At 46.2% G+C, this 21,065-nt stretch overlaps 2 protein-coding genes across 3 annotated transcripts in view; both read right to left on the reverse strand.

Moving 5' to 3' along the window:
• Nucleotides 1-550: 550 nt before the first annotated feature.
• On the reverse strand, nucleotides 551-10,903 carry ZNF436 (zinc finger protein 436). 2 transcript variants are annotated; one of them, XM_069477455.1, is made up of 4 exons: nucleotides 10,427-10,903; nucleotides 9,050-9,142; nucleotides 8,126-8,252; nucleotides 551-4,311 (listed from the first exon to the last, which is right to left on the reverse strand). In XM_069477455.1, the coding sequence occupies exons 2-4, from the start codon at nucleotides 9,080-9,082 to the stop codon at nucleotides 3,059-3,061; spliced, it is 1,413 nt and encodes a 470-aa protein (XP_069333556.1). In that variant the 5' UTR covers nucleotides 9,083-9,142; nucleotides 10,427-10,903; the 3' UTR covers nucleotides 551-3,058. The 2 variants fall into 2 exon arrangements, with proteins under 2 accessions (XP_069333556.1, XP_069333557.1); XM_069477456.1 differs by lacking the exon at nucleotides 9,050-9,142.
• A 6,309-nt stretch (nucleotides 10,904-17,212) lies between these two features.
• The window catches only part of TCEA3 (transcription elongation factor A3), a 34,205-nt gene continuing 30,352 nt past the window's right edge, over nucleotides 17,213-21,065 (reverse strand). Inside the window, exon 11 of the mRNA XM_069479533.1 lies at nucleotides 17,213-19,073. Within this exon, the coding sequence (XP_069335634.1) occupies nucleotides 19,065-19,073 (9 nt within the window). The 3' untranslated portion in view covers nucleotides 17,213-19,064. The remainder of the gene's footprint in view (nucleotides 19,074-21,065) is intronic.

The following is a 21,065-nucleotide window of genomic DNA, read 5'->3' on the forward strand; positions in this document are numbered from 1 at the left end:
TCTTCCCAAGACATGGCAGTATCTAGAGGGCTCAAGACACCATACTCCTAAATTTCTCTTTTTTTTTTTTTTTTTTTGAGACAGAGTCTCACTCTGTTGCCCAGGCTAGAGTGCCGTGGCGTCAGCCTAGCTCACAGCAACCTCAACCTCCTGAGCTCAAGGGATCCTCCTGTCTCAGCCTCCCGAGTAGCTGGGACTACAGGCATGCGCCACCATGTCCGGCTAATTTTTTCTATATATATTTTTAGCTGTCCATATAATTTCTTTCTATTTTTAGTAGAGATGGGGTCTCGCTCTTGCTCAGGCTGCTCTAGAACTCCTGAGCTCAAACGATCCGCCCACCTCGGCCTCCCAGAGTGCTAGGATTACAGGCGTGAGCCACCGCGCCCGGCCATACTCCTAAATTTCTACAAGAACATCTGTATAAAAGATCTGTACATCTGTACAAAATGCATCAGTGTAAAGACAATCATGCTCAATTTTAATGAATTGGATGAAAAGCCATTCTATGAATCACTGCTGGATTATTAAAATAATTCTCAGGTTTCTTTGATTTTAAAAATTATCCTTTTAATTATAGAATATTGTTAGAATAATACAGATGTAGATAAACACTAGGATAACTGTGACCAATACCATATGTTTTACATGTTTACTTGTTCATTCACTCTCCACAACCATAGAAAACAGGCACAAAGTGTTCACGGCAAGTGCAGAAGCAGCCAGGGACTTGGGAGCAGAAGGCATGCAAAAAGCATTACTGAAGAGAGTCTGATACATAACCTCTACACAAAGTTCAACACAGCAAATGGGCGGCAATTGGCAGAAAGAGAGGAGACAGAGCTGGTGTGGCCCTGGCCCTCTGAACTTCCCAGCTGCACTGTACATGTATAGAGACATGGCTGGGCACTTAGAACCCTTCACTTCTAAGAAGCCAAAAGCAGCAGCAAGAACAGGGTGGGATGGGACAAGAAGAATAGGGAAAGAAAAGGGGGTGGAATGCAGTTAGGTCATGAAGATGCTGTCTTCTCTGGCCACTCCCAAGCTGATACCCACAGTGGCTCACAGAAGCAACAGGAGAACTTTCATATTTATTAAAACCATCAGCAACACTGATACAGGTAAAGACATATTTGAGTTTAGTTACCAAGAACATATGCATCACCCAACAATTAAAATATGAATACCCACAGTCTGCTAGATTTTGTGTAGAACAAAAAACATGCTCCCTGTCTGAGTCTGTACTTAAATAGGAGTGGCAACATAAAGAAACCCCCTTGGTGGAGTGGCTTTTCATTGTTATTTCCGAGGTTGTGTCATTTGCAAGCGATGTAGTCCCACACAACTGTGGGTCACAGTAACTGTGAGTACACTACCCAAGAGAGACCACTGGCTCCTTTAATACCAAGTCCCAAAGAGCTATGGCAAAAGCATTTTTCAAATGTTACAACATTCACAATAAAGCACAGTAGAAATAAACTGAGGCACGCTCAAAAGAAAAAATATTCCTTACTCCAGTCCCGTCTCCGGGGCACCAATTCCCTCCACCCCCACATGCTTGGATAAGCATCAACATTTGGGATATTTCTTAATTCCTACTCTGGTTGAGATAAGGAGAACTGACACTACTGGGCTTAAATTGGGTCAACTCTTATTTTTAACCACTTGTATCTGTAGGCTGGGAGAATGCAAATACATTCCTACCTAGGTTTATTAATTCCTTCTGAGTAGGCCGAAGAGTTCTTCATTGCCATAGAAGATATTTCAGTCTGAGAACAGGACAATCAGCCCATTTGTCCAGTCATTACCTCCCACAATTGACGAACGCATACAAACAAGTGCTTAGTTCTGTACAAAGACAGACCTTACAGGAGAGTGCACATTAGAGCACTAGTGCTTAAATTTTTTTCCATAAAGAATAAAAAAGGACATTTCTCACATTGGAGTTATATCTGTAATTCTGTCACTTGATCTGTACCACCCAAGAACATGCTAATTCTATGTGAATGCAGTTTCTGCTATTAGAAAAACCACAGGAATACACATTTCACTGTACATACACATGCCCTGATGCAAGCTAAGATAAACACTGGGATGTGGCCCTTATTAAATCCTAGAGTTAGCAGGATAGGACGAATTGATCTTAAAGATTAGAGGGGAAAGACAGAAATGACCTGCATTCTTTGGGAAGAGACTCTGTGCTTCCTTCCCTGAAGGAGTCAGTTTGCTCCCTATACTCCACCATCACTTATGGTCCTATCTTTCCTTGAAGATATTTTCACTACAATGTTCCCTATAGAGATCCCCGAAGAAAATTTATAAATCTGACTAATGGCAATAATAACAGTGGGCATCTTTTGCTAAAGTCATCATCATTGATTTGTCCTTGGTCCCAAACCTGGGTCTCATTTTTCCTTTCAAACCGTTTCTTCAGTTAGCTTTCACAAAGATGCAAGCTTTAAACAAGTTAATTGGAAACAATGAGGAGAAAAGTTATAATCATTGCCTTCATTGTGCAGAATCCTGCTCTCAGGAAGATGAAAAGATACAAACGCATAAGTAACTCAAGGAAAAAGCCTTTTGGAGGGGAAGATGTGTATACCCAACTACTATGGTGTGTGAATAGGCATGGCAATTCAGGCCAAGTCTCTAGTTGCCTTTTTCCAAAGTAGCAATGACCACCCCATTATGGTCCCGTGTTTCCCCTAGCACAGTTCTTTGGGCCAAGGATGAGAGAAAAAACTTTTAAAATTTACTCCATTTCCAGGCCTGGGAATTCACCAGCATTTGTCCCCTGGTCTTCAGATTTCCTTGTGGGGCTGCTTTTGGTGAAGTAATCCATTCAGTGAATAAAAATCACTGTTTTGGAGGAGTGGATAATGTTCCCAAAGCTGTGGGTCGGAATTTCAAATGGCTTGTCTTCTTTGATGTTTTAAATTGTGGCCCACAACTAGGAAAGTGAGTACCATAAAAGCAGCTCAGTCTTGAGGCAGCTCATTGATATCAAACAAAATTGGGTCTTCAAATGAATCACTTCTTAGTATTATAATTACAGGACTTAGTCGGTATGAACTCTCTTATGTTTAATAAGAGCTGAGCTTCGGCTGAAACTCTTCTCACATTCAGTACATTCATAAGGCTTCTCTCCCGTATGAACTCTTTGATGTGTGATGAGGTTGGAGCTCTGGGTGAAACCTTTTCCACACTGCACACACTCATAGGGCTTCTCTCCTGTGTGGGTTCTCTGGTGTTTAATTAGATCTGACCTTTCACCAAAGCTTCGCCAACACTCATTACACTCATAAGGCTTCTCTCCAGTGTGAATTTTCTGGTGTGTGATGAGATGAGAGCTCCGGCTGAAGCTTTTCCCACAAGCATTGCATTCATATGGCTTCTCTCCAGTGTGGGTTCTCTGGTGCTGAACCAGGTGTGAGATGCGGCTGAAATTCTCCCCACATTCATTACAGTGGTATGGCTTTTCTCCCGTGTGGGCTCTGCGATGACGCACAAGGTCTGAATTCTGACTGAAATTCTTCCCGCACTCGTCACACTTGTAGGGCCTCTCCCCTGTGTGGACTCGATAGTGTTTGATGAGATCAGATCTCTCACTGAAGCCTCGGCCACATTCGTTACACTCATAAGGCTTCTCACCTGTGTGGGTCCTCTGGTGCTGAGCTAGGTGAGAGCTCCGGCTGAAGCTTTTCCCACACTCCTCACACTCATAGGGTTTCTCCCCACTGTGGGTCCTTTGGTGCTGAATTAGGTGAGAGAGCCGGCAGAAACTTTTTCCACACTCATTACATTTGTGAGGCTTCTCTCCAGTATGGATTGTCTGATGCTGAATGAGATGAGAACTTCTTCCAAAACTTTTCCCACATTCATTACAGTCATAGGGCCTCTCTCCAGTGTGTGTTCTTTGATGCTGGATAAGGTGTGAGCTACGACTGAAGCCCTTTCCACATTCATAACATTTATAGGGTCTGTCCCCAGTGTGGGTCTTCTGATGTCGATTAAGGTCTGAGATCTGACTGAAGGCCTTTCCACAATGAGAACATATATGATATCGGATGCCTGTGTGGACTTCTTTGTGGACAAGCAGATCAGTGACTTGTTGGAGAGGATAGCTTACCCACTCTTCTGCTGTTAAATCTCCCCACTGTCTTTCTGACCTATCTCCACTTTCAAAGGCCTCTTCACTTTCAGTATTTTCCTCAGCATTCCCAACAGGTCTTTCAGATGTGGTCCCAAATTCTACATCTTCACTCATCTCTTGCTTTGGATTCACCTCGTTTTCACTCCTGATCTCAAAATCTATAATAAAAGGTAAATAATAAGACATGAAATGCACACAAAAAATATCTACTGTGTGCCAGGCATTATACTAAATTCTTTGTTTTTTTAAAGATACAGGGCCTTACTCTGGCACTCAGGCTGGAGTTCAATGGGGTGATGTTAGCTCACTGCTGCTTCGAACTGGGCTTAAGTGATCCTCCTACCTCAGCCTCCAGAGTAGCTGGGACTACAGGTGTGTACCATATACCCAGCTAGTTTTTGTTTGTTTGCAGAGACAGGATCTCACCATATCACCCAGGCCAGTCTCAAACTCCTGGCCTCAAGCAATCCTCCCACCTAAGCCTCCCCAAATGCTGAGATTACAGGCATGAGCCACCATGCCTGGCCCCTAAATTCTTTACATGAATTATTTCATTCATTGTCACAACCATCCTGAGAGTCAGGCATTGTGATGATCTTTATTTTATGAATGAGAAATCCAAGACCCAGACAAGTGAAGTAACTTGCCCAAAGTCATAATAGTAAATGGCAGAGCCAGGATACAAAGAGGTCTGTTGATAAAAAAAAATTCATGCTCTGCATCACTATAGTTATGGTTCTTCAAGAAAAATATATATACTCTTGAACTGAAACAGAAAAAATGAGATTCTAAATTAGAACCTGTAAAAGCCAATTAGGTATTTTATTTGTGAGTGTATTTTTCTAACTTGTCAAGCCTTCATCATTAGAATTATAAAATATTTACTAAGAACCTACCATGTTAGTATAGAGAAAAATTAATTTTTAGATGTTTTAGACATAATATCTACGTTATATCTTAGTTGACACAAAAAGTGACTGCCCAATGTCACTTGTTACTTTCCAGCAGCTTTTTTTTTTTTTTTTTGAGACAGAGTCTTGCTTTGTTGCCCGGGCTACAGTGAGTGCCGTGGCATCAGCCTAGCTCACAGCAACCTCAAACTCCTGGGCTTAAGCAATCCTACTGCCTCAGCCTCCCAAGTAGCTGGGACTACAGGCATGTGCCACCATGCCCGGCTAATTTTTTTTCTATATATATTTTAGTTGGCCAGATAATTTCTTTCTATTTTTAGTAGAGACGGGGTCTCACTGTTGGTCAGGCTGGTCTCGAACTCCTGACCTTGAGCAATCCACCCGCCTCGGCCTCCCAGAGTGCTAGGATTACAGGCGTGAGCCACCGCGCCCGGCCTCCAGCAGCTTTTTAATGAAAATAGGGTTGGGAAGGTTGGAGAAGGCAAAAAAGATGTCTGGCTCAGAACATTTTTGGCATTGACTAAGTTTATTTCATATGCAGTCTTCAAATGAAAATCAAAATATACAACACTGTCTACAAGAACTTTATACCAGGCTGGGTATGGTGGCTCACACCTGTAATCCCAGCATTTTGAGAGGGAAAAGTGGGAGGATTGCTTCAGGCCAGGAATTCAAGACCAGCCTGAACAACATAGTAAGACCCGGTCTCTACAAAATAGAAAAATTAGCTGGGCGTGGTGGTACAGGCCTGTAGTGTGAGCCTGTAGTCCCAGCTACTCCAGAGGCTGAGGCAACAGGATCACTTGAGCCCAGGAGTTTGAGGTTGCAGTGAGCTATGATGATGCCACCACACTCTGGCCCAGGCAACAACACCAAGAAAAAGAACTTTATACCAGACACCGCATTTTTTTCAAATTGTGTTTCTTAATTCTTAATACACTCTTCAGAAGGATTAGTAGATATGTTGGGAGAAAAAGGTCTAGGATAAATTAGTTTGTAAATGGTACATACAATATTCTCTATTTAGAAATCTACAATGCCTGATAACACATTAAAGATTCCAAGTAATCTTGAGATAAAGAAGCCTTATAAACCTGTATGTATGTATGTATTTATAAGACAGGGTCTCATTGTGTCATCTATATCATATAGAAAGTGCTCCTGAAGGCAGTACCTGGCACCCAATAAGTAGTAGTACTAGGTGGCTGTTGTGTTTTTGAGCCTCAGAAGATTGTTCATCCATAAAACGGGGGTGACAATCCCTTTTCAAAGGCACTGGTGAATTTTTTTTTTTTTTAAGAGGCCTCAGCCTCCCAAGTAGCTGGGGCTACAGGCTTACACTATTACACCTAGCTAACTTTTTCTATTTTTTGTAGACACAGGATCTTGTGATGTTGCCCAGGCTGGTCTCAAACTCCTGGCATCAAGCGATCCTCCCAAAGTGCTGGGGTTACAGGCGTGAGCAACTGCACTCAGCCTGTAAACATTATTTAACCCACTTCCAAACTTATTTGGGCAAGAAACCAGTTTTTTGGTGCTTCTATCCTTCTAAAAACTACTCCTTGGGCTAGACTATAGAAATGTAAGTTTACTTTTTTTATTTTTTATTTTTTATTTATTTTTTTTTTTTTTGAGACAGAGTCTCACTCTGTTGCCCAGGCTAGAGTGAGTGCCGTGGCGTCAGCCTAGCTCACAGCAACCTCAAACTCCTGAGCTCAAGCCATCCTCCTGTCTCAGCCTCCCGAGTAGCTGGGACTACAGGCATGCGCCACCATGCCTGGCTAATTTTTTCTATATATATTTTTAGCTGTCCATATAATTTCTTTCTATTTTTAGTAGAGGTGGGGTCTCGCTCTTGCTCAGGCTGGTCTCGAACTCCTGAGCTCAAACGATCCGCCCACCTCGGCCTCCCAGAGTGCTAGGATTACAGGCGTGAGCCACCGCGCCCGGCCTACTTTTTTTATTTTTTGAGACAATGTCTTTTTCTGTCACCCTGGCTGAGGAGTGCAGTGGCTTGATCACAGCTCATTGCAGCTTCGAATTCTTGGGCTCAAGCGATTCTCCTGTCTCAGACTCCCAAAATGCTGAGACTACAGGCATGAGCCACTGCGTATGGCTTACATTTTTAAAAGATTCAGATTTTTTGTTTTTGTTGGATTAAGTGGAATATTTGGGTTATAGACTACAATAGATCTGGGTAGGTAACTATTTATGGTTGCTTTTCTAAACAGAGGATTCAAGAAACTTGGGACATCTGAGAAAGTCCAAGTTAAAAAGGAAAGCCCTCAGAGTCACCTTTTGTTCTGGGAAAAACTACGGGAATAAGGATTTAAAAAAAAGGATTAGTCCAAACGAATGGCAGATGACCTAGTGAACCATACATGCTTGCTAAGGTCTGTCAAGTCTTAACAGGAGACAAAATAAGTCAAAATACTGTTCAGTTCGAGAATATACTGTTTATTCTAGTTATACCCTGACAAAAGGATAGCTAAGAGAGAAGACAGGTTTGCAGACCATGAAAGATAATTAGCAGTTCTAATAAATTTTTGTGATTCTGGAGCAACAGTTGATACACTTGAAATCTATGATCATGAAACATCTCTAGACAATAACCCACTCAGTTAAAGAACGTAAGGCAGAAGCAAAGCAAATCCCAAAAGGTGGTTTTTGTCCTCCCAATAACCTAGGTCAGAACCCCTCACTGTCTAGTGTCTTAGAGTAAAAGCACCATTTACAGGGGCATTTATATCCTGGCAAGCACCATTATGTCAGACCTGTTTGGTCAGTGATCTGTACAAACAGGCTGGAGAATGGCAAATGACTCAGGGTACAAGAAATCTGAGTGTTTCTACAATGTTCAGAAACATTTTTTTTCCTTTTTAGACAATATAACCTGGATGTTCCCACATTCAAAGATTTGCCTAGGTCGTGACTTAAGCCAATATCCAATTAAGTGCTTTAAAAATCAGACAATTAGGCTGACAATTAGGTTGAAAGAGCAAAGTCATTTTGACACAGTCTCAAAAACGCGAGGGCAAAGAAAGGTAGAATCCTTACTTACCTAATGAGACAACATTTCCATAATTCTCTTGCATAACATCCCTGTAAAGGTCCCTTTGTGTAGGGTCCAGAGGTCTCCATTCTTCCCGGGTGAGATACATGGCCATATCTTCAAATGTCACAGGTGCCTGAAATCACACAATGCTTCCTCAATACTTGGTGTATCTAGGAGGTTACTACCAGGTTTTCTTCTTGAAATTAGAGGCATGATTAGAAATGTCGAGGAGGCAAAAGATATTAAGTTTGATCTGTAGAGTGCAAAGAAGCAATAAGCGAACAACAGATGTGGTAAAGAAGGGAACAATTTCTAAGCTGATTGCTCTGGTCTCATGGCCAGCTATCCTTGCCCCACTCGGGGAGCCTTATACTCTAGCCACATTTCTCAGAACACATCTAGCACTTACATCGCCCCATACCTTGCTTCACAATGTTCCTCTTTTCCTGGAATATCTTTCTCAGACTAGTGAAATTCCACTATTCTTTATGGTCCCGCTTCAGTACCAACTGTTCTTCAGTGCCCCCCAACCTTCTGCTCGGTTCCACTCCTCCCTCGGATGCCCCAGATAGACTAAATCGCTCCCACTTCTTGGTTCCCACACTACAGTACTTTGTTCCTAAGGCAAATAGAGAACTTATCACGTTGTGTCACGGCTAACCGGAGGTGTCTTTTTCCCTACAGATTGTGACAAGGCGCGTAGCGCCAGTCTCATCCATCTTTTATCTCCCCAGTATTTCAAGGTATACCACATGTGTTCAATATGTGCTTGCTTGTCGCTATACTGGCCTGGTACCAGGCCTCTGGAGGCAGAAAACCGAAGCTAGCAAATTAATCCCAGGGAATTTCCTACAGGGGTTTTCAGAGCAGTGAAACGCCAGATGAGGTGGGTAAGCAGAGGCAAGGTCCGAGAAGCCACCCCCGGCTTACCTGGGACCCAGCCATGAGCAGGGTGGCTGCCATCTCGGGCACAAGGGTTCGCCTCCCGGGAGAGAGAGCAGGAAAAGCAGCTAGCAGACAGCACTGAAGGAGGCGAAAAGCAGGGCGTGAGGCACCGAAAACAGGCCCTGCCCACTCCCCAGGGCTGGAGTTCTGGCCGCAAGGCGGGCAGGGAGGGCCCTGGACCGGGGCCGGGTCACTCTCCTCCCTGACCTGCGATCTCGACCCGCCCTCTGTGTTTCCGCCACCACGGGGTGGAGGCAATGCCGAAAACCACTAGGACAGCCCCCTGGCTGGGTCCCTCCCGGGCTAGGGGTCAGGAGACGCTGTTTCAGGGAGGAGGCTCTCAGCCCAGCCCACAGAACGCCTCCGCTCTTCCATCTCGAGGCTCGTCCTTTCCGGCAGCTGCCTCAGCCAGTCAGCAAGCGAGGCTCCCAAACCCTCTGCCAATTAGATACCGAACACTAGGCCCACCTCCTGCAGCGTGGCCGGGCTCCTCTACCGCGCCTGCGCCTGCCCCGGCGGCCTGCCGGGAGTTGGAGTTCCATTCGGGCGTACAAAAGCCAGACAGCGGCCAAGCGCCAAGGAGGGAAAAAGAACAAAAGGGCGAAGAGGGAAGCGCGTCCTTCTTGCCAGGGCGGAGTAGCTCTCGCTTTCTCCTCGTGGAGCCCACGGTCCGCTTAAGCCAGGGAGGTTGCCCTGCTTCTCACGTCCCTAGAAGCTTCTCTTCAGTCGGACCTTAGTATCCGCGATGTCAGGCCTAATTTAGGCGGTGGCCTGTGTTGGGCTCCGCTAGGATTAGTCCTGAGTTGACAACTCAGGTCGGAGGGGAGAGCGGCAGCCGCCCACTCCCCTGGGGCGACTCCGAGGCCGCGCTGGAACTTTGGGCCCCGCCCCCGCACTACATCTCCCAGCAGCGCCCGCGGCGCCGTCCGCCGCGCGCAATCCGGCTCTCGGGGGTCCGGCGCCGCCCGGCCGGCGAGTGCGGTCCGCGGCTGAGCCCGTGGAGTCTCGGCTCCATCGCTGTTAACCCTGTAGGGGCGTATGACCGCGTCCTTCTAAGGAGGCGCCCCTTGAGAGGCGGACCGAGTTGCGCCCAGCTGAGGGGAAGCAAAAGCTCTGAGGGAAATCAGAAGCAGGGTAGGGGACAGGGCGTGTACAGAGGAGATAGCCGGGCCCCACGGCGGGGGCGGGACGTCCTCGTCATCCCCGAGGGCTTGTCCGCTAGAACGGTTCCCGGCGACCTCCCGCTTGGAAGGGACCCTGGGCCTCTGAGGGCCTGCTCCAGGCGGGCCCTCAGGATGTTAGCAGTCCCTGTCCGGTGGAGGTAGGAAGCCGACAACCCGAGTTAGGGACGAACAGACTTACCTCTTGGCCCGCAAAAGAATCCGCTAGATCGCCGGCTCCAAGATCTGAGAGGCCTCAAACAGATTCCAAAGCCGCGGAATTCTTTTAAGACCTGGCGTTCAGAAAGAGTCTAGAGATTACTGGTAGATCCCGGCGATCTCAGACCCGCAGGTAGATCTCGAATCCGTAGACTGCAGGCGAAACCCGGAGATCGTAGTCTGATACCAAAGACGCACAGATTCCTGAGACCTCAGACTCTGAGGCAGCTCAGAGAAACCACAGGCTCATAGGCAGATCCCTGAGACCACAGCGGCTGGCCAAGAAACGCCACCAGCGACTAAGCTGCATTCAGCTGGAGTTCCTCGGAACGGAAGGACTTGCAGCCTTCCCTTTCCCCGCCAGGATGAGGGAATTAGACAATGGAAGTCGAGCGCTGGGGATAGCAGGCATTCTGCGTGGGGAAGAGCTCGGAGCTTGCTGCAGCCTTGGAGAGGGAAGTGATGGAAAAAGAATATAACAGCTTATTAGGGACTCCCACCCTCTTCAAGTTATAAATATCCCCAGAACCTTGGCTACGTGCCCGGAAGCCTGTTGTCTCTAACTGTACAGGAGACTTGTCTGCCTGGGCTAGGAAAGGGGATTTTCTTTTGTTTTGCAGATACATCCACCCACTGAGGGACTTGAATTTTTTTTTTCAAACATGACTCCAGGCCATGCTCTTATTAGTGAGTGTCCTGTTCCCAGTGCCCAGTTATTTATGGTTAAATTATTCAAGTGTCTAAAAAGAACTAGTAGGACCCTACCAAGCCATAATGTAGATTCTCCCACTCCTACTCCTCTTCTCACCCCCAACTGTGGGGCTAGGAATTTTTTAAATGCCACAGAATTGTACTATCCTACCCCATCTAAAATTGATCTGGGCACCACATAAAATGGGATCCTAGAGGGTTCCCAAGAGGAAAGAGTGTGGACGTCAAGGTCAGACAGACTTGGGTTGGAATCCAGGCCGTGTTCCTTTGGAATGTCACTGCGTCTCTCACTGAATTTCTCTCTTTCTGTAAAATGGGGGGAATCATTGCCTAATGATGTTGCGAGGACTAAGTGAAATGACTTAAAACCCTCCACACAGAGTGAGCACTCAGATGATACCTGTTATTATTATTAATCCTGGTTTGGTAGTAGAGAGACTTCAGCCAGAGAGGTCTTTGGGTACAACAGCTAAGAAAGTCTGGGCAATCATAGTGGCTCAATAGCTGTGAGAATCTGCGGGTGACCTTATCCTCACATTGTGTTTCTGCTGGAAATTCACATGGAACTGGAAGCTGGGCCAATTGGTGGGTTCAAGTGCAGGGTGTGTTGAGCCTAGTAGAGCAGAGGTACTTGGGGCTGCCAACAGCCCAGCAAGCTGAGGCCTCACACTCAGGGAAACCTCTGGGTCAGGGATTAATAACCAAACTCTTGGAAGAAAGGAGGAGGGAGGTCAGTTCAGACTTCGGCTGAGTAATTGCAGGTTTCTAACTGGGCCTAAGGTGTGCTGTGGACCTGAGCTGCTCAGCCCAGCAGGGCTCCCTTTTCCTCCCTTCCGTGGCAGATTGCTTTGTAAACTTCCTTAGGCCTACCCCCACCCCCTTACTCCAGCACTTTAAGTCCTTCTTTGTCCTCCTGTTCTTTTATTCCCCAGGCCTGCGGGGAGAGGGTGGGCAGGACGACTCTCCAAGCTCAGCTTGGCTGCTTGCCTCCTTCTGTGAGTAAGTGCTTTTCTCTTTCTTCACCTGGGACCCTCCAGAGGGTGGAGGAGAGGAGAGGCTGAGAGCGGATGGAAAGCTTGACTACATTTGGAGCCCCTGGGGGGGGGGGGGAAGAGGGGGAGAAAAGACAGTGGCTGAGGGACTTCCTGTTGCAGCCTTCAGCTGGACTCTAAGGGTTGGGGTCACTCAGGGAGGAGGTGGCTTCCTGCCGCATTGTTCAGGACTTCAGTGTTTCTCAGGAATACTTACTGTATGTGGGTTTCCAATAACCAACTTGGAAAGCTGTATATACATTACTCAGCAAACAGTGAGCACCTACTGTGTGCAGAGACTACAGTGCAGCCTATCACTGGAGAAAGGGCCAGGAGAGTCATTTGGCCAGGGTCTTGAATTTAGGCTTTTGACAGTATCTCTAAATGAGATTATACATTTTGTTGGATCCACTGGCCGATTTGATCAAAGACCCTCCTGTATATCCTTAAACTTGTGCTTGATTACCAGACCACTGTGCCTGTAGAGCAGTGTGAATTATTATATTTTAATAAATCCTGGCATTGGTGAGCAGCTCAATTATGTCATAGTGTTTTTAATATCAGAAACATTAAATTTTGTTAAACATTTTAAAATACGCCTTAATGTTTGTAACACTGTTCTGTCAACTCTTCATTTTCAAATGGACAGGGAACCTCAAAAAATCAAAGTGGGCTGGGTGTGGTGGCTCACGCCTGTAATCCTAGCACTTTGGGAGGCTGAGGCAGAATGATCACTTGAGGTCAGGGGTTCAAGACCAGCCTGAGCAACGTAGCGAGACCTATCTCTACAAAAAATAGAAAAATCAGCCGGGTATGGTTCCCTGTGCCTGTAGTCCCAGCTATTTGGGAGGATCACTTGAGCCCAGGAGTTTGAGGTTGCAGTGAGCTATGGTGACTGCATTCTAGCCCGGGCAACAGAGTTAGACCCTATTTCAAAAAAAAAAAAGGAAGCTCAGGTCACTTGGATTTTTGTTTTTCTGTTTTGTTTTGTTTTTGAGACAGGGTCTCCCTCTGTTGCCAGGGATAGAGTGCAGTGGCGTCAGCCTAGCTCACTGAAACCTCAAACTCCTGGGCTCAGCGATCCTTCTGCCTCAGCCTTCCAAGTACCTGGGACAAGTGTCCACCACCACTCCCAGCTAATTTTTCTATTTTTTGTAGAGCTGTTGTCTTGCTCTTCCTCAGGCTGGTCTCTCCTGACCTCGTGTGATCCTCCTGCCTCAGCCTTTTAGAGTGCTATGTGTGAACCACCACGTCTGGAGGACCTGGGCTTCTCCTGACTCCTGCTAGGAGGGGTGATAAAGACTCATCACTGCACAAGGAGTTGGGGACTGGGGACACATTGACTTACAAATGTGCAGTCCAAATGCTATAGTGAGGGGTGAACTAGTCTACACCCAGGAGGAGGACTCCTAGCTGGGGAGGAGGGGAGGAGGCTTCACAGGGGAGGTAAAATCTGAGCTGGCTTGCAAAGTCTGTAGGAATCTTGGAGGTAGAGAAGGTAGGAGGGAAAGCATTCCAGTCTTCAGCATGTGCAAAGGCATGGAGGCGTGAAAGGACAGAGTGAGTTCCAGAATGGCTAGGACTGGTTATGGCTAGAGGGAAGAGTGTGGGGGTGGAGCGGCAGGGGGAGGAAGCAGAGCAGGGACACTCTCTTAAGTCCCCTTGCCTGCCTGCCCATTTGTCTCTGCCTTTGGCTGCGGATCTGCAAAGCTGGTGGAGGTGCAGATGGGGGCTGGCCCCGGGTGAGAAGAGCAGATTGACTCTGCAGGAGAAGAGGGGAGTGGAGAGGACTGGGAGGCTCTTTATGACCTCATGCATTTGTGTTGGTTTTCTCCAAAAAGAGTCAATATTTTCCGAAAATGTAGACAATTGCATTAAAAATGTACAACAAACTTATTTAGTATTTTTCACCTACTTAAAGATATCAAATAGACCCATATTCACTGAACTCTATTCTGTATCTGACCTGGGCTGGGAAATAGACCACCACCCTTCAAATGATTGCAAGGCTACTGTGAGGATTAAATGTGAGAATGGCACAGAGGAGGGTCTTGGCACATGGTGGCCATCATTATTATGGGTGGAGGTAAAACACATCACAGATGCTCTGTGAGTGAGATGAAGCCATATTTCAAAGTGGCTCAGAACATGACCAAGGGCTTGGGTTCAAATCCAGGCTCTGTCTCCTAGAAGTGAATTACTCTCTGAACTTTGGTTTTCTAGATCTGTAAAACTATAGTAATACAAATTCATAGAGACAGAAAGTAGAATAGTGGTTGCCAGGGCCTGGGGGAGGGAGAAATGAGGACTTGTTTAATGAACATAAAGGTCCAGTTTGCAAAATGAAAAGAGCTCTGGGGATTAGCTGCACAACAGTGTGAATGTACTTAACCCTACTGAACTGTGCACTTAAAAATGGCTAATGTTATGTGTATTTTACTACGATTAAAAAAAAAGTGTAATAATGGTAACCTAGTTCATGGGGTCAGAGGGCTAGTTGAGACGGTCAATGTAAAGTGCTGCCCTATACTCGGTAATAACAATAGCCAACATTTACTAAGCAGCCACTATGTGCCAGGCATGAGTCTCAGTGCTGTGCTTGTATTAACTAAATGAATCCTCACAACAACCCTTTGTGCTAGGAGCTATTATTACCACCATTTTACAGAGAAAAATGGAAGCATGGAGAAACTATATAATGTGCCCAAGATGCCCAACTAGTAAATACTCAATGATTAATAGGTATTACTGTCACTGTCACACAAAGAAATATATATATTTTTTTTCTAAATTCTTTTTTTATTTCCCCAAAATTCATATGTTGAAACATACAAAGAAATATTAACGGGATCATCCTCATCATGGTAGAATGCAACGTGTGCTGTGACAGTTTCACACTGCCGTGGGAGTTCTAAGGAATTATCTCATGCTGCCAGGGGACCAGAGACTTTACAGAAAATGGGCATGTGAGGTGATGCCTTGAAGAATGGGTAAGATTTGGACCGGGCTGGGGAGAAGAAATCAGAATAGGCAGTCACAGTGGGAAGGCCCACTGGGTATTCAAACACAGGGCAAATCTCTTCCTGAGGCTGGAGCACAAGATGAGCCACCGAAGCCAAGCCAGGCAGAGCTCGAGAGCCCAGTGGAGCACAGAAATAAAAGCCTCCAGGCCCCTCAAAAAAAAGGCAGAGGGCAGATGGAGTTTTCAAAGTCAAACCAAGGAATTGAATTTTACTTGGTAGCTGGTGGATCCTGCTCAAGGTGATTGGGAGAATGATTCTCAGAGCCAGCAGGGTGGATGAGGGAAAATAGGGAGAGAGTGCTTTGACTTGGGAGAACAGTAGAGGCCTTTGTGCCAGTCCTAGGAAAAAGAAAACCTCAAAGGCCACGTTGACGGTGATGGCAATGGAAAGACGGGTCAGCCAAGGGAGGGACTGTACAACTGATAACCGGCAGAGAGGGCAAGGGAACAGGGTCACAGATGGTTCTAAGGAATGAACGACTTGACAGAAATAGAAATGGCAGAAGAGGTGACTTAAAGAAAAGATGTGAGGTCAGTTTCAGATTGTGCTGAGAGGGCTGGAGGGCGGGTACTTGGGAGGAATATCCAAATAGTCACTTGGTAACATAAGTCTTGAGACAAAGCAAAATCGGAGCTCATGACAAGAGATTTGGCAGTCTGGATGAGATTACTAAGAAAGACTTATTCTCTGTAGCAGCAGTCCCCAACCTTTTTGGCACCAGGGACCAGTTTCATGGAAGACAATTTTTCCATGGACTGGGGAATGGGGTGGGGGGGATGGTTTCAGGATGATTCAAGCACATTACATTTATTGTGCAGTCAAACCTCTCTGCTAATGATAATATTTGCAGCCGCTCCCCAGTGCCAGCATCACCGCCTCAGCTCCCCCTCAGATCATCAGGCATTAGGTTCTCCTAGGAGCGCACATCCTAGATCCCTCGCATGCACAGTTTACAACAGGGTTTGTGCTCCTATGAGAATCTAATGCCGCTGTAGATCTGACAGGAGGCAGAGCTCACGCAGTGATGTGAGTGATGGAGAGTGGCTGTAAATACACATGAGACTTTGTTCACTCACCTGCAGCTCGCCTCCTGCTGTGCGGCCCGGTTCCTCACAGGCCACAGACTGGTACTGGTCTGCGGCCCGAGGTTTGCAAATCAAAGCTCTATAGTATTTTAGGTTCCTGGAACTGTTTGAAAACATCTTGTAAATTGATCATAGGATTTTGAATGGACTTTTGAAATTTTCAAGGTCTTTCGGCTGTAACATTCCAGTGAGACCTCTCCTCCATCCTGAGCATGTTGCCTGTTTCACATCACCTAAGATCGTCTTTTTCCTCCTGTAAGGTAACCATGTCCCCTCCCCTAGGAAGCCTTCCTGGGTGGCAGAAGGTCATGCTAACTCACGTGTAGCTCACACCCTCTTCATCTTTGATATGAAGGAGATGGGGTTTAACCATGTGTTCTAGCCAACAGCACGTGGAGACACTCTGTGACAAGGAGCACAGCATGCCAGGAAGGACTCAGAGGCCACTGTGGCTGCAACACAAAGTGTGGGTGCGAGGCAGAGGCCCTGCCAAGAGTAGTGGGGGAAATGGAAGGTTGTAATGGGGGATGGTAGAGTGGGGGACTCTAATGTGATCAGATTTGCAGTTTTGAAAATGCCGGTCTGTCTTGTGGACAGCGTGAATTGGATTGGATCCAGTATGGACACAGGAAGGCTCGTGGGCATGGTATGGCCACCTGCTGACGAACAGTCTGTAGCCTGTTCATGCTCTTCTGTGTCCTTTTGTGAATACAGACGTATACTGTATAGATGTGTAGACTTGAGCTGACTTGTTCTCTTGATGTTTAATCTGACTCATCTCTTTTGTAAACAGTAAGGTTATTGAGGGTGGAGATCCAGTTTCGTTTTTTCCCTATGACACAGGGAACACAACAGATATTCAGACTACTGAAGATCGCCCCAGGGTGCCACCTTTAAAAACTCACCCCAAAGTAACCTTTATTGACCTCATTAATTGACAGTGGTTTCTAGTTTGTTCTTCTTTTGGTTTCTAGACATTTGGAGGGAAGACTAGATAATGCAGAGAAAGATCTGGATATCTAAGCCCTTACTACTCATAGTGTGGTCACACCATGAGCATTGGCTTCTCCTGAGTGCTTGTTAGAAATGAAAACTCTCAGGCCCCATCCCAGACCTGCTGAATCAGAATCTGCATTTCAGCACAAACCCCAGGGGATTCCTACCCGTATTACAGTTTAAGAAGCACCTGGGTTCCTAAGCAACATTCCCCTGCACTTCTGTGGGTAGTATTCGTACCTCAAATGCGGCATGTATCACACATCCCATCTGGTGTGGAGTCTGTGCCTATGGTTTCTTTCGCTGCCAGGCTGTGAACTCCTAGAAGGTAGGGGCTGAGCATATGAATAGCTCCAGATCTTTTACAGCATCGAGCACAGTGACAGAAAGTAGACCTCGGTTCCAGTCCCTGTTCCCCCATCCATGAGCTCTGTTGTATCATTTGTGAGAGGATTTTCAATCTTTCCAAGGGACTCACCCCAAATCTAACTGTTAAGTAGAAGATGGTGGCAGATGTCTGTACTTCATTTATTTACGGGCTTCATCTACTGGAGAAAGCATGTGATGGGTGGAAGGAGGAAGATGGTTACCAACTCTAGAGTGGATCATGCCCAGGGTGTATCAGGAATTTGGGCTATAGTCCCAACTGCTGCCCTAAGGCTTTTCCAGAAGTTTCCAGCTTTGCCTAAAGTTCCTATTAGCATCAAAAGCAAGCCAGTATCATCATGAGAGAAGCATGACAAGGTCCCTGTGCTCTACAAACGTCTTCTGAAGCTCAGGCCACAGATGGAGCAGTGAGGAACACATTGCTAGGGCCTGGGCAGATTCTGAGGCTCAAGAAGGGGACATGGGGACATGGAAGTCAGGGGCACTGCTGTAATCTTCACTCAGAAAGCCTGAACTCAGGCCGGGCGCAGTGGCTCATGCCTGTAATCCTAGTACTCTGGGAGGCCGAGGCAGGAGGATTGCTTGAGCTTTGGAGTTAGAGACCAGCCTGAGCAAGAATGAGATGCCATCTCCATTAAAAAATAGAAAAATTATCTGGGTGTGGTGGTAGGGTGCACCTGTAGTCCCAGCTACTAGGGAGGCTGAGGCAGGAGGATTGCTTGAGCCCAGGAGTTGACACCACGGCACTCTAGCCTGGACAACAGAGCAAGGCTCTGTCTCAAAAAAAAAAAGGCCTGAGCTCAAGAGGATCCATCCGCCACCCAGAAGGACCCAGCCTAGAGTCCTCAAAGGCCCTACAGCCAGCTGTAGAGAGGGAATAGCAGAGTTTGGGAAGAGATGAGCAAAGAGTAGGGAAGAAACATTTCTACGTGGTGCAGAAGTAACATCTGCTGAAGCCAAACCATTTATCAATGGTTCTGCACGTGCAACTCTGGGGTGGGGGTGGGGTAAGATCCGTGTTGATCTGGTATTTGTCAATTCAGAAAAGGCTGAGAGATTTGGATGGGAGGGAAGGAACTGGAAGCGAAGGTCTGCCAGCCCACTGTTGAAAACAGGACACCTCGGGTCCGAGGCTTGGAGGTGTTTCTACAAGAGGTTTGTCAATACAGATTCTTAGGATCGTACTCCAATTAGGCTCCCCCAATAGCCAATTGTTATTAATGACTGATTATTAATTTCCAGAAGATTCCTCCTCTAATCCCTACTACCCCATTCAGAGTTCAGTATTTTTCTTCATTTTAGTCTTTATTTTTTCTCAGTTCAGACAGTGTAATGCTTCCTCTTCGTTCTCCTGCACGGTGTTCATGGCAATGCTGGCCACTGTTCCGTCAGCAGAACTACAGAAGCAAAAAGGCAACAGAATGTGAGAGGTTTGTCTGCATCATCCAAGGAGGCTGTGGGGGGAACGTGAAAAAGGAGGGGGCGTCCGGAGCTACACAGGCCAGAGTCCAGATTCCAGCTCTGCCATTATTAGCTGTGTGACGGTGACCAAATCACTCACCTGTAAAATGCAAGCATCGTGCCTGCGAATGGTATCAGGTAATAAATGAATAGTAATCATGTCAGAAATGTGGTGGGCTCTCAATTTATGGTTGAGAACATCACTGTGACTATTATTCATCACTTGGTTAGACTTTAGGTCTCCCACATGGCAACTGTCACTATCTGAAAATGTCAGAAGCTGTGTAGTTGCCACCTCTGCTGAGTCCTGTCTCTCCAACTAATAGGAACGAAGGAGGAGAAGCAGGATTTAGAGCATGCAGAATATCCTTTCCCTGACAGTAACAATCACAAGAGCTACCCTTAATTGAGCATTTACTCTGTGCTGGGCAGTATTAACATGTGTTAACCCATTTCATCCTTACAATCACCCTATGAAGTAGGCACTAGTATCAGTCTCATTTTTACAGGTAAGGAAGCAGCTCAAAGAAGTTAAGTGACTTGCCCAAACTCCCAAAATACTAGTAGTTAACACACTTAAAATAGTAGGAATAGTGGTTTTTATGTATCAGGCACGTCTGTGCTTAGGGCTTTGTTGTATGGTTGTATAAGTTGTTGACTGCACAAAAGAGCCTAGCTAAAGGAGCAAGTTGAGGCGGAAACTCAGCCCATGCTGTTTGCTCTGTACCCTGGCACATGGCTATGTCTGCCTGGAGGAAGGGACATCTTTTGCTAATTTGACAAAGAAGGCATATGAGCTGTTAGAGGCCTTGTTAATGCGTTACATGTATCTTCTTCTCTAATCCTCGAAACAGCTCTGTGGGCTAGATATTAATACCCCCATTTTACAGATAAGGAAACGCAGGCTTAGTGCATTTAGGTCACTTAGCTAAGTTACTGTGAAAGGGGTAAAGCTAGGATTTGAGCCTGTGCCAAAGCCCATGCGCTAAACCACTAGGTCACTATGCTGACTCCATGCCTAAGTGCTTGAGAAGTGAATGAAGAAAAAATACATAATCATCTGGCTTTTACCTTAAAAGATATGGAAGTTCTAATGTGGTCCCAGTAAGGGCTATTGAGGCCCTCAGTAAGAAAAATAAATTTATCAGGAATTTAGAACACTGTCTTTCAGTGCTCCAAACTGTGACTTTGTCTTGTTATTTAACTATTTCTGTAGCTCAATTTCCTCGTCCAAAAGTGCAAATAATATTATAAAAGGGGGCCAGATGCAGTGGCTCACGCCTGTAATCCTAGAACTTTGGGAGGCTGAGGCAGGAGGATTGCTTGAGTCCAGGAGTTCGAGACCAGCCTGGGCAACAGAGCTAGACCCTGTCTCTAAACTATATATTTTATCTCTCTCTCTATATATATATATAAAGGAATAGTTCTTGTAGTTGTTTGCAACATGTGTGCATATGTAATAATCCTCACATCAACCCTGGAAGAAAGGCTTTATCATTATCCTTTTGCTCAAGGACGTGAGTGACATGCTTAGAATCACACAATGAGTAGGGACCTGAAATCAGGGCTCTCCACTTGATCTTGGACTCCTTTCTATGTACCTTAGAACTTTTAGAGCACCTGCGGCCTGCCTGGTGGCCCAGATATCACACAGCGCACGTGCAAGTCAGATGGCAACTGGAAACTGACATAAATCACATGACCAAAAGAAGACCTGGCAGGGAGGAACACTCTTGGCTCCATGCCCCAAAACAAAACCTCTGCCTTTGCAGGAGCTGGGCCGTTACCTTGGGCATTATAAGGCTTTTCCAGAGCTGCCTTAGATGACCTGGTGGCATTAGGGGGCAACTCCCCTCTGACAAGGTTCAGCCTTCCTGTCTCTCATCCCTGGCTGTGGCCAGGTTCAAAGGAAATACCAGCTGTGAAAG

This window comes from Eulemur rufifrons, chromosome 8, assembly GCF_041146395.1.
Source record: "Eulemur rufifrons isolate Redbay chromosome 8, OSU_ERuf_1, whole genome shotgun sequence".
Classification (NCBI taxonomy): domain Eukaryota; kingdom Metazoa; phylum Chordata; class Mammalia; order Primates; family Lemuridae; genus Eulemur; species Eulemur rufifrons.

What these genes read in the sequence shown, in the direction of transcription:
- ZNF436 (XM_069477455.1), bottom strand. Translation starts at nt 9,082, where the DNA reads ATGGCAGCCACCCTGCTCATGGCTGGGTCCCAG. An exon ending in TGCTCATGGCTGGGTCCCAG is followed by an intron (nt 8,253 to 9,049) that starts GTAAGCCGGGGG and finishes GTGTGATTTCAG; the next exon opens with GCACCTGTGACATTTGAAGA. An exon ending in TGGAAATGTTGTCTCATTAG is followed by an intron (nt 4,312 to 8,125) that starts GTAAGTAAGGAT and finishes CTTTTATTATAG; the next exon opens with ATTTTGAGATCAGGAGTGAA.